This window comes from Vulpes lagopus, chromosome X (genome assembly GCF_018345385.1).
Source record: "Vulpes lagopus strain Blue_001 chromosome X, ASM1834538v1, whole genome shotgun sequence".
Taxonomy (NCBI): Eukaryota; Metazoa; Chordata; class Mammalia; order Carnivora; family Canidae; genus Vulpes; species Vulpes lagopus.
The window spans coordinates 43,554,834-43,567,593 of record NC_054848.1 but is presented as its reverse complement, the minus strand read 5'-3'; the positions used below and the strand labels follow the sequence as shown (position 1 = coordinate 43,567,593).

At 41.8% G+C, this 12,760-nt stretch overlaps 1 protein-coding gene across 4 annotated transcripts in view; it reads left to right on the top strand.

Annotated features, from left to right (window-relative positions):
- Positions 1-12,760, top strand: part of SHROOM4 (shroom family member 4) — a 248,898-nt gene that overhangs the window by 223,638 nt on the left and 12,500 nt on the right. For all 4 annotated transcript variants that reach the window (XM_041740701.1, XM_041740702.1, XM_041740703.1 and 1 more), the window contains one exon: positions 10,294-11,073. In XM_041740701.1, coding sequence (XP_041596635.1) covers positions 10,294-11,073 — 780 coding nt within the window. The remainder of the gene's footprint in view (positions 1-10,293; positions 11,074-12,760) is intronic.

The following is a 12,760-nucleotide window of genomic DNA, read 5'->3' as shown; positions in this document are numbered from 1 at the left end:
GCAGTTTAGCGCCACCTTCAGCCCAGGGCCTGATCCTGGAGACCGGGATTGAGTCCTATGTCATGCTGCCTGCATGGAGCCTGCTTCTCCCTCTGCCTGTGTCTCTGCCTCTGTGTGTGTGTGTGTGTTTCTCATGAATAAATAAATAAAATCTTAAAAATATATATAATAAGCTAAACAACAGAATGAGGAAAATGTGGTCAGCATCATTGATAACAGCTGACTGTCCAAAAACTATAAAGAATGGATATAGATATAGAAGGTCAGCTTTCAGATTCAGCTTCATAAAAGGGCAAGGAAACTAAGCAGGCAATTTACACTTGAGAAACTCAAGGCAGTGAAATCACTGCCTGGAAAAGTACAGTCTCACTAGCAATTAAAGAAATGCAAACAAAAACAACTTCTACATATCACAACCTGCTTATTAAACTATCAACAATTAATGGAAATGATAAACAGAAACCATAAAACCCTATCTTGACAAGGCTATGAGGAAACCGTTTCTGGGAGCAGTATAAATTGGTTCAATTTTCCTGGAGAACAATCTAGAAGTATGCAACAAGAGTTAGAAAACTGTTCAGACCCACTGACCCAGCAGACGCCCAAAGAAATAGCCTTAAAACAAGGAAAATAGTATTTGCTTAAAGATGTTCATAGTAGTGCTATCTGTAATCATGGAAAAGATTTACCAATCAAATATATCATCATGATGGAACAGAATATAGCTATTAACAATGACAGGTATACAAATACTGGGTCTTGCAAATAAATGAGTATTTTTAATTAATATTAACCAAAAAGGCTAAATCCTAAATCACATGTTGAATCTGATAGTAGCCACACACAAAGAAAATCCAGAAAGGCAGCTAGTAAGCTATAAATAGCTGGGGTTGAATACACATGGTATTTGGGGGGTACATCTCAAGTTGCTGGAATTTATAATAAAAAAGAAAATCTAAAGAAGAAGATTTATTGGTTTGATTTAGGCCTATGAAGTTAAAGATCAAAGGCTTTGGAAAAATCCCCATACTAATGATAGACAGTATTACTTACCAGACGTGCTTGATCTCACTGTTATCTAGCATTTGGTTTGCTAGAATTCTCTATCAACCAGCCCTTCTGCATATTTAAGTCTGAGAGCTTTGATATTTCTGAAAGTGTATGTCACCAGACTTTTGCAGATTTCCAAATTTGTCACTAACACTGCAACACAGAATCTCCCACTCCCACCATAAACATTGTACAGTCTAGCTCAGAAGCATCACTTTCTTAAGACCTTTCCATCACTTCTATCGCCAGCACTATCTTGCAGATAGTTTGCACTTCAGTGCCATTATTCATAAAGAAGCACATTTTCTCTCTGCCATGGTTACTGCATCTGTGTACCTTGACATCAGAGACCCCTCAAGCCACGTTGAAATGGCAGTGCCAAGTGGTTGACAAGGCCTTTGCTAGGTGCCTTGTCCTATAAACCAGTACTATGATGCCTTGGAAGTCAAATTCATACCCTTTGCAAAATGACCAGTTACTACATTTTGTGGATCTTTAGGGTTACTCCCAAAGGTTTAAAATCTTAAGCCTTACATACATGCATCCCAGAGAATAATTGAGCAACCAGAATGCCTTTTAAACTGTCCATGATAGAATTGTGTTCTTCATAACTTTGGTATTAAGTCTTTCCTATTGTATTCTAGATCTTTAAAAGTCAGTACGTTAACATCAGGTATACATGAGGACTCAAATAGACAAGTCCTCTCTTTCCCTGACTGTTGCTTAACCATGGTGGGGCACCAAATTTCCTTGAATAACATCAGGATTCCCAGAACTTTTGGACCAGTATTCCCATTATTTTATTTTGTAAATCTTTATCCTAGTTGTCACTTGTTAATTAAGTGAATTTTGTTTTGAGAAGTTTTTTTAATGGCTTTATACCTCTTTAAAATATCCCAATGAGTTGGGAACCTTGTAGGTAATGACTGTTTAGAGCAATAGATCCCAGAGTGTGATCCCAGATCAGCAGTACCATCATCATCCGGGAAATTGATAGAAATTAAAATTCCCCACCTTGCCCCAGACCTACTAAATCAGAAATTCTGGGGATGGGCCCCAGCAACCTGTGTTTTAATTAGCCCTCCGGGTGATTCTTATGCATGCCAAAGTTTCATTACCTCTGGATATCAGGGAATAGAGCCTTAATAAGCTTGGCCAGCCTGATCCTCAGCTGAATTATTCTTGTATCAGACCCCTCAGGTCCCCTGACAATGTATTGTTTGCTCCTAAAATGTTTTCTTACTAAATCTCTTGAGAAGGTTATCAGAATGCTGAAGAGGCAGCATGTTGTGTGGGCAAAAGTGGGGGCATTGAAGTCAGATGGACCTTAGCTGTAACTTTTGGCCACTGTTCCCTTTGTGTTCACCCAGTCAATTAACCTCTCCGAGCCTCATTTCTAACATGGCCAAGAGAATACCCATGCCAGAAGATTGCAGACCTAAATGAAAGTGGGTCTGTGAACTGTCCAGCCCCATGCTTGATGCATGATGGACTCTCCATAAACAAGACTGATTGCTCTCATCCCCTTACTGCCATGTCCATGGCACCATGTGAAATCCAGAGGAATAATAGGAAGACCTTCTTGGAAATTCCAAGTTGGGGCCATTGGAAGGGGGGAGCTAGGCTTTAGCTCCAGGACAGCCACAAGAAAGCAAAAACTTCTCTGTTCTCTTTGCACCAGCCTCCTGGGGGCTGTGGAAGGTTCAGTGCGAGTCTTACCACTTGCATTTGTAATTGCCAGACTAATTGTTCCTTACTTGAAGTTCTGTGGGCCCAGGGGCAGAGAAGGGTGGCAATAACAATCCCTCTGGGCCTTCCTCCCCTCCCTGTGTAAGCCTCCTTGTGTCTCACTTCCTGGATCTTGCAAATATTTCCTTCAGCAAAAACCTGGGAGTGGCTATTTCTCTTGGAGCAGTCTTATCTTTTGGCTGCTGAGGAAAGGGAAAGGGGAGAGGGGCTGGCCCTGTGTACCCTTGCTGCTGAGATCCTGGAATACCAAGCTATTGTGGTGAGTTTAAAAACAAAACTTCCAAAAAAGAAAACTTCAGAAGGACTGGGGAGGAGGTAGGAGGAGATTTTTCAGTCTCTGCAAATATTAGTTTTCATTCTTGATCACTATTAGGCCAAAAGGCGGGGGGGGGGGGGGGTTAACAAAAGGGGAAAATCTGTTCATCAGAAGAAAAGATAACCTGTGCCAAGAGGAAAAGAGAGGAACAGCCCAGGACTTGGCAAGCAGTTTGCTTTTGTTTTTGAGATGTAGTCTCCTTGCTGGTGTCAACAAAGCCCTTTCTTACACTTAGCTTTCGTGCTTCCACATAAAGAGCTAATGTCTCCGTGGGCATGTGGGGATGACTGCAGTGCGAGTACCTTTTGCTTCCCCCTAAGAGTCCTTGCTCCAGGGAGATTGTCCCTTGGAGTTGGAATAAGGCAAGTTCCAGTCTGGACATTGCTGCTTCTTACTGGTTAGGAAAATGATTTAACTGCCCCCCCTTTTTTTCTAAAAGAGTTTATTTATTTATTTGAAAGAGAAAGAGAGAGTAAGAGAGTAAGAGAAGCAGAGGGAGAGAGAAGCAGATGCCCCACTGAGCAGGGAGCCCGATATGGGACCCCATCCCAGGACTCCAGAATCATGACCTAAGCTGAAGGCAGACGATTAACCAACTGAGCCACTCAGGTGCCCCTGATTTACCCCTATCAGGCCTCACAATTCTTACCCGCCAACTGGCAATAATGGCACTGACTTTGATGGGTTGATGTGAACATTAATAGAAATACCTACACGAAAGTACATGAAGCAGTACCTAACACACACTAGAAGTAAGAAACCATAGCCCTTTTCCCTTAACAAAACTCCCTGTCCTTCACTCCACTCCACTTGGTCCCAAGGCAGAGACCCAAGCATGCAGACAGCTTGAGCCCTTGGAAAATAGGAATGCTAGAGAGGCCATTATCCTTTGTTTGAGCCTGACAACTTCATTGGAAGCCTTCTATTCACCCGTTTGCTCCAGCTGTACTGCCCAGAAGGAAGGAGCTGTATCACTTTTGCTCCTCTTTGATCTTGTCACCTTGCACAGTATAATATTCAACAGCTGTGTGGAAGCACACACAACGACCCAGCCTATACCATGAAAGGTACTCCTTTCCCTTTGCAGAGTCATGCCCACTTCTGCTCCCCCAATGTAAGTGACTCTACAAGGGCTCAGGCTGGCCCTGCACAGGCCATGGAAGTGGAGAGGGGGGAGTGGTTTTTAAAGGATTAGGATTAACACAGAGAATAACAATTTCCAGGTTGCCTTGCCAGAGCCCAGGGGCCCCAGGTAAAGTTACAGTGCCACGAAAAAGGACACCAAATGTCTAGGAGAGCATGTTTGTCTCTTCCAACTGATTCTGGAGTTGGCTACCTGTAGGTAAATTCTGTAAGGGTAACATAAGTGCTTAGTTATGTTAGTACCTGAACAAGACAACTTCGAATATCTAATCCTTTTGATTTTCACACTGCTCTGAAACCTAAACTTGCCTTTTATTATCTGTCCCTTTTTTTAAAGATTTTATTTATTTATTCATGAGAGACACAGAGAGAGAGGCAGAGACACAGGCAGAGGGAGAAGCAGGCTCCATGCAGGAAGCCCAATGTGGGACTCAATCCCAGGTCTCCAGGATCACTCCCTGGGCTGAAGGCAGGCGCCAAACCACTGAGCTACCCAGGGATCCCCTTATCTGTCCCTTTTGAGTAAATGAGAAGAGTGAGTAAATGAGCCCAGAGTTAAAATCCTTGGTTAGCTCAGGCCTCCTAGCTAGGCAGGCATGTGGCTGAGCTGAGACCTAAAATCTCCTGCTTTCTTGGCTATTGAGCAGGCCTGAACAGTAACCAGGGAGACAGTGCAGTCCAACTCCTTTGGTGAGAACAAGGAACAAAGCCGAAGCACACAGCAGTGAAGGTTGTACACTGTGCAACTGCCATAACCATATGCAGTGGCCCTGAGTAAGGGACTCTGTCCTAATAATATACTCTGTCATTATTAATCACCTCCCATGTACCCAGCATCATTGCTAGGTCCCTTTTAGATAGTTAATCCTCACAGCAGCTTTGTAGATAAATATTTTACGGAAACTGAGATAAATTAAATACTATGTGCAAGGTCATGCAGCTTTTTGGGTTATGGAGCCAGATTTTAAATTTTTACTGGAATTCAGACACAAGTTTTTCTGGCACTGTGTTCTTTCCATTATGCTCTTCTTGCCTTGCCTTTCCTGTGCTCTGGCAAAGGAAAAAGAAAGAATGGTAAATTTAAGTACTATTCTGTGGCGGGACTCTTCTCACCATCCTACAGGACATCGGCCCAGCTGGGGCCTTTGGAGACGCTGACGCCACCTGCATTTCCTTAAGAGCTAGATTGGAGATGAGGGTGGAGAAGCGGGGGGAGAGAGGCAGGGAAAGAAGGTGGGAAGGTGTTTGGCAAGGGGTGGAAGACATGCTATATAGATTGGAAACCAATCCGACTGGGCCAAAGAACTCTGCTCCCCCAAACCTCCATCCCAAGCCACAGTACTCCCATCGTTTTCACCCCGGACCCTGGTTTCTGTAATATGGTCCCAGACCCACTTGTAGTAGAATCCCTTGAGGGCAGTAGCAGATTCCCAGGCCCTGCCGCAGAGGTGCTGAATCCCAATTTCGGGGGGGGGCGGGCAGGGCCTAGAAATTTGCATTTTCAATGACCTCTCCGTGTAATTTCGATCAAGAGCCACTTTGATTAAGAACAATGCTCCCAGACCAGTGATTTCTGACTTTTTTTGGGTCATGCACCCTCTTTAGGAAGAATTATTTGAATGTGCACTTTCAATATATGTTGGTAGTTTATTAATAAATTCTTTATATGTGCTAATGTCCTAATATTTATGTTTTTCCTTTTTATAATTTTACTTATGTTTTTAAATGCAAAAAAATGGTGAGACTTTTCCATTAGTATTCTTAGATGAGACTGGTTTCTAGTTTTCCTCTATATATGTTCTAGTTGTTGGGTTTTGGTATCGACATTATGCAGGATTCTTTTCTTCTCCCTCAGTAGATTCTAGAGTCTAGGAAGTGTGAATAGCATTGAGGTTGTCTGATCCTTGGAAGTTGGTAGAATTCACAGAAGACAGCATGAGTGTGCTATCTTTTTTGTCAAATGTATCAACATTGTTTCCTATAGTAACAGATGGGTTTTGATATTCCTGTTCTTCTGCAATTGGTTTTGGTAATTTTTGTTTTCCTGGAAAACCATTCTAAGCTTTCAAATGTGTTTTCATAGAGTAGAACAAAGTATTCTCTTACTCTTTTCATTTACTCCATAACTGTGGTTATTTCTCCATTTCTAATTTTGTGCGTTTGGGATTTTTAATTAGATTAGCAAATGGCTTATCTTTTTAATTGTTTTATATTTTTTTGAAGAAGTAACTTTTGGCTTTAATTATTAATTCTACCATTTGTTTTCCAGTGTATTAATTTCTGCAATTAGTTTTCTTTCTGCTTTGCTTAGGTCTGTTTCTGTGGCTCTTTTCTTGACTTCTTTTGTTCAATGCTTAATTCATTGATTTTAATTTGTTCTTATTTATTAATATAAAAGCGTTGGAGGCTACAGATTCTCCTTTGACCACTGCTTTTGTCAGTCATATTCTCTAGCTTCTGATATTTCATTGTTTTTTGTTTTTTTTTTTTAGGTATTCTACAATTTCAGGTCAGATCTCTTCGTTGACTAGAGTGGAGGATATTTTTCCCTTTTATTTTCTATGTGCTAAAAGCTTTTGTCTTTCATTTTTGTTACTAATTTCTAGTGTTGTTATGTAGTGATTAGGTACCATAGTCTGTACTTCTTTCACTTTTTGTCCTAATAGAGAGTCAATTTAAAAAGGGTTCAATGGGCCCTTGAAAATGGAGAAATATAATGTTCCCATTATCTTAGTTTTGACTGTCATATCTGTCATCAGCTGAAAAAGCCTCATATTTCATTGCTCCCCTTTTCTACCTTTCCATTTCCTATGGCTTTTGCATTATGAATTTTGGTGCTATGTTGTTTGATAAAGATTTAGGATTGTTAGAGCTTAATCGCCTTGTTTGTTAATTTTTGCCATTAACTCAACTTTGTTATGATATGAATATCATGGCTGTTGGTTTTTTTTTCATTTTTGGCATGAGTTCACTTATTTTATTATTTTCTAGAAGTATATTTGATACACAACATTACATTAGCTTCAAGTGTACAGCATAGTCACTTGAGAAGTCTATACATTATGCTATGCTCACAAATGTAACTGGAAGCCTGTATCTCCCACTCCCCTTCACCCATTTTTCATTCCCTCCCACTGCCCTGCACCCTTCTGGCTACCATCAGATAGTTTCCTGTATTTATGGGTCTGTTCCTGCTTTTTGTTTATTTATTTTGTTTTTTAGGTCCCACGTATGAGTGAGATCGTATGGTATTTGTCTTTATCTGACTTATTTCACTTAGCATAATACCCTCTAAGTCTAGCTGTACTGTGGCAAATGGCAAGATCTCATCCTTTCTATGGCTGAGCAATATTCCTGTGTGTGTGTGTGTGCATGTGCCTTTTTTATCCATTCATCTGTTGTTGACACTTGGGATGCTTCCATATCTTGGTTCTTTTAAATAATGCTGCAGTGAACATAATTAGTGTTTTCATTTTTGTTGGGTATATAGCCAGTGGAACTATTGGATCATATGATATTTCTATTCATTAATTAATTTATTAAATAAATATTTATTAAATGCCTACAGTGTGCCAGGCATTAGGTACTAGATAAATGAGACACCTGAGATCCCTGCCCTCATGGAGTTTACATTTTAGTTAGAGAGTGGAGCACAAAATAAACAAGTAAAAGTAGGTATGTGATGTGATATTAGGCAGGGATACATGTTCTGAGAAAGAACAAAATAGAAAAAGGATTGTTAAGGATAAGTCATCTCTATTTTAGATAAGGTGGTCAGGAAAGTTCTCTGCCTGATAGCATTTGTCATCCTTTTTTTTTTTTAATTTTTTTTTAATTTATTTATGATAGTCACAGAGAGAGAGAGAGAGAGGCAGAGACACAGGCAGAGGGAGAAGCAGGCTCCATGCACCGGGAGCCCGATGTGGGATTCGATCCCGGGTCTCCAGGATCGCGCCCTGGGCCAAAGGCAGGCGCCAAACCGCTGCGCCACCCAGGGATCCCTGTCATCCTTTTACTTTCCACTCACCGCCTTGTTTTCTTTTTTAAAAATTTAAATCCAATTAGCCAGCATATAGTACAGCACATAGTACATCATTAATTTCAGATGTAGTGTTCAATAACTCATCAGTTGTGTAATAAGTACTATGTGTTTGTTTGTTTCCTGATGAATAAAATGCCAGGCAGAACACTTTGAACACAAGGAGTTGTTCTACTCTAAAGGAACTATAGGTGGGCGAAGGCCCAAATGAGAAGGGAGTGTGGATATGTGGAAGGGAATTTCTGATACATGCAAGTGATGAGCTAGCCATGATGGGGACTGAAGATGAGCCAAGTGAAGGAGATTTTGTTCTTCATTCTATCTGAGCTTGGCTACCATTATGTGTATCATTATTTCTTAAAGAAATATTCTCAGTCTTCAGTATGACTATTGAATGGGTATTCTGTCTGATGATTTAATTGAACTGCTGGAATTTCCTGTCACTAGGCAGTACTTAGCATGATGCTGATTGCTCACAGGCTACAGCAGGAAACCAGATCTTTGGGTTTGAGGGCTTAACTCTTTATTCTCTGAGACTAAAGAGATGTCCTTTGGCTTTGGTCACTATTATATAGAAGTTTGACTTTTTATGCATATTTTATACATATTTAAATAAACCTGGACTTGTCTCTTTGGATATTCTTTTTGGACTCTATTGCTTATAAGATGAGAATCTCATTTTGCCTCACAAGTGATAGTCTTTTTAATCTCCTGATAGTTTTTTTCTTCTAAACATATAATATATATACATGTATATGCATATAACACATACATTGAAATACACACACACACACACACACACCCTTAACTATTGAATCTGGAATTTATCTTAGTATATAATAGATGGTATACTCCAAATATCGCTGCTCTGCAGTTATCTCAAAATTTTTTTATTTTTTTATTTTTTATTTTATTTCAAAAATTTTTTAAAAAATCGTTCTTTATCTCCTTGTTATGGAAGGTGAATTATATACGATGTTTTTATAGACAATTTGATATGTTTCTGGAGTTTTCATTCTGCTTTATTAATCAGTAACATGCTGTTTTAATTGTAATTGCTTTATAATATACCTAATCCCTTACTCATATTTCTTCTGTAGCAAAATATTTTTAATATAACATCTTACTTTATTTTGCCAGTTAATTGAAAAATGCCAGTTAAAAATTCCTGTTGAGAATTCTGACTAGAATTGCTTTAGAAGGAGGTATTTTAAGCCCCAAATTGTAGATATTTGGGGATTGCCTGCTTGATATTTTTTGGTACAACTATAAAAACATGGACAGAAAGCATGTCAGATCCACGATACAGCTTGCATCTGGAGAGGCATCAGGGGAATAGAAGTGAGGAGTGAAACAGGGTATTATGTATATCTTTTAAAAAAATCATCAAGCATAAGATGGCAGTGTAGTAAAATATGCTAATCCTGGGCAGTAGGTGAGAACATGAATAATTATTATAGCAATCTCTGTATGTTTCTAAATATTTAAAATCTTTCCTGATTAGAAACAAAGCAAACAAAAACAATTTAACAGGATAGCTGAACTTGTAAGCCCCAGTACACAGCACATTCAATCTGAGTGCCAGAGTACTGTAGTGTGTGTATCCAAACTTTGGAGCTAGACTGTCCAGGTTAGATCCTAGTTCTACCACTCACTAGCTTTATGACCCTGAGCAAGTTCCTTAACCTGTCTGTGCCTTAGTTTTCCTGGCTGTAAAATGGGGACACTAATGATAGCTACCTCCTCGGATCATTATGAGCATTAATTAACTTAAGATGACCTGGAAAGCACTTGAAACAGTGCCTGGCATTTAGTGCATACTTATTAAGTGTTAGCTATCAATATTATGTGTTAGTATTACTATTCTTATGATTACATTTACTTCGTATATTTGCTTTGTTTGGGGGCCATCTTGAGTTTTACAGAAATGACGTTATCCAAAATATGGGGCCATCTGCAACTTGCTTTACACAGTCCTCATCTTGCTGTTTTACAGGGAAATGGCTCATCCCAAGGCTAGCCTTTCATGGGCAACCCCGTTCCACCTTGAGAACCCACCACTGGACTTGTCAAGCTACCGAGCGATCTCTTCCCTTGACCTCCTTGGAGACTTCAAGCACTCCTCGAAAAAAACAGACGAAACTTCTCTTTATGAGGAGGGGCGCTCCATGGCCTCTGTGCCTTACCCGCTACGTAGCCGGGCCTTCTCAGAGAGCCATATCAACTTGGAGCCCCAGAGCTCCCGGGCCTGGGGGCAGCACAGGAGGGAGCTCTTCACCAAAGTTGATGAGACCCAGCCTGATCCTCTGGGAGCCAGGAAGAAGGCATTTCCTCCTCCTCGCCCTCCTCCTCCCAACTGGGAGAAGTACAGGCTCTTTCGTGCAGTCCAGCAGCAGCAGCAGCAGCAGCAGCAGCAAGAGGAAGAGGCAGAGGACGAAGAAGATGAAGAACAGGAAGAAAGGGGGGAGAAGGCGGGGGAGGAGGAGGAGCTGCCACCCCAGTATTTCAGTTCAGAAACCACTGGTATGAGGGCCCTCCATCCCGAAGAGGTCCTGGAGCAGCCACAACCCTTGGGCTTTGGTCATTTGGAGGCTCCAAGGCAGAGCCTGCCAAGCTTTCCGGCAGAGCAAGAGTCCTTTGATCTCCATCCTGGCAATTTCCTGCCTCCAATAAGGAGCCACTTGGGATCTCCACCAGAGAAGGCTCAGCACCCTGGCTATTATGGTACTGGTAGGCTTTGGAGGACATCCGAGAAGGAAACCACTGACTCCCCCAAGTAAGTGCTTATGAAAGAAAGGTCCCTGAAGGTCATGAGTTTGAATTGTACCTCCACCATTTACCTATCAGCTGTGTGGCCTTGACTCGGGGGATTAAACTGTCCCCAGCCTCATATTTTCCTCACCAGGAAAACAGGCACAGTGATCTCCATTCCACATGGTTGTTGCAAATGTGAAGATAATCTAGATGAAGTAGAGAGCCACATGTCTAGCTCATCATCAGTGCTCAGTAAATGGTACTTGCTGATGTTCTTCAATATCACTGTCAAAATACTATATTATTTCCCAGAAGACATTAAACCCTTGTTGCCTCATGGCATTTCCCCCAAAGCCTGGTGCAGGTCCTTCTCTGCCTTTTCGTTTGCTTGTTCTCTAGAACAAGAGGCCAGCTCACAACCTGACCTGCTTCTGCTCCAGGACCTGCCTGGGCTTCTAAACTCTGCTCCAAGGTGGTCCTGCGAGGGGAAGTGGGCGCTTTATGCCCTGCTTGATCCTTATAACAGCTACAGGCACCCTTTCCCTCTTCCACTTTCTCCACCACCCGCACCGCTTCTTCCCCTGCCTCTTTGCATTTGCTTCTTCAGTGGGCAATAGGTGGTAGTTGAGGGGGCTAGCTGCCTGGGCAGGAGGCCAGAGCAGGAGTGTAGTCTAGCCACAGGGCTGCTGGTGTGTGTCTACTTCACCATGCCAGGGCTCATCAGCGTGCCCTAGACTGCATGGTGGTTGTCCTCTTGGCTCCAAAGCAAAAGAACTCTGGCCTCAGCCCTGGAGTTATCCTTCAGAGAGCTCAGCCCACACTCTGCTGGGGGAGGGGGTGGGGGAAGGCATCTATCCCATAAGTGCTTTCTTTAAATCCCTTCATAGAAGGAACTCGCCTGAGACTTGTTGCTATTAGAAGTACCTTGTTTTTGTGTCTTTTATGGACATGTAAATCCTTTACTGGGCCACCTGGAAGCAGTTGAGAAGTTCTCCAGCATGAGGTGCCACAGGCACAGCATGATAGGGCCTCACTCCTAGACAGCCTGAGAATCTCTTATCCAATCCCTGGCAGCTGCTTCTCAAGCTGTCCATCTAGCTGGGGAGCATTCTCATTGTCATTGGAAAACATTTTGTGGCAAGAGACTATGGCTGTTTACCTGTTACTGTCACCAGCAATGAGAAGGGAGGGTGACCTAGCATGTAGTAGGCACTTAACATTTAAAAAGAAAGAATGTATAGACAAATGGCTAAACATGTATTAAGCATTTGCTATGTGCCACATACTGCTAGTCATTTCATACCCACTATTTCATTGAACCTCCCAGCAGCCCCATGGGCCATTATGATTACCATTTGACAGATGAGGGAACTACATACAGTGGGGGAAAATAAGGGACTAACTTGGAATTGCACAGCAAAGATTCCAAAGCCAGATCTGTGTGACACTAAAACCTACGCTTTATTTGCCATCCTAGGCAGCCCCTCTCAGAGAGATCTTGTTCTTGTATGAGAGCAAGGCCTTTACAAGACCTTTTTGCCCCCACAGGGCAGAGTGTCCGAGAGCTAGTGGTTACAGGCCTGACTTTCCCCTTTCAGCCTCCTATTCCTTCCTCCTTTTCTTTACCTCCATTCACCTTGGAGCTTTGGCCAGAGAGAAGAAAACTGCTATTGCTAGAGATCTTGTCACTCATTCCAGATATTTATTTA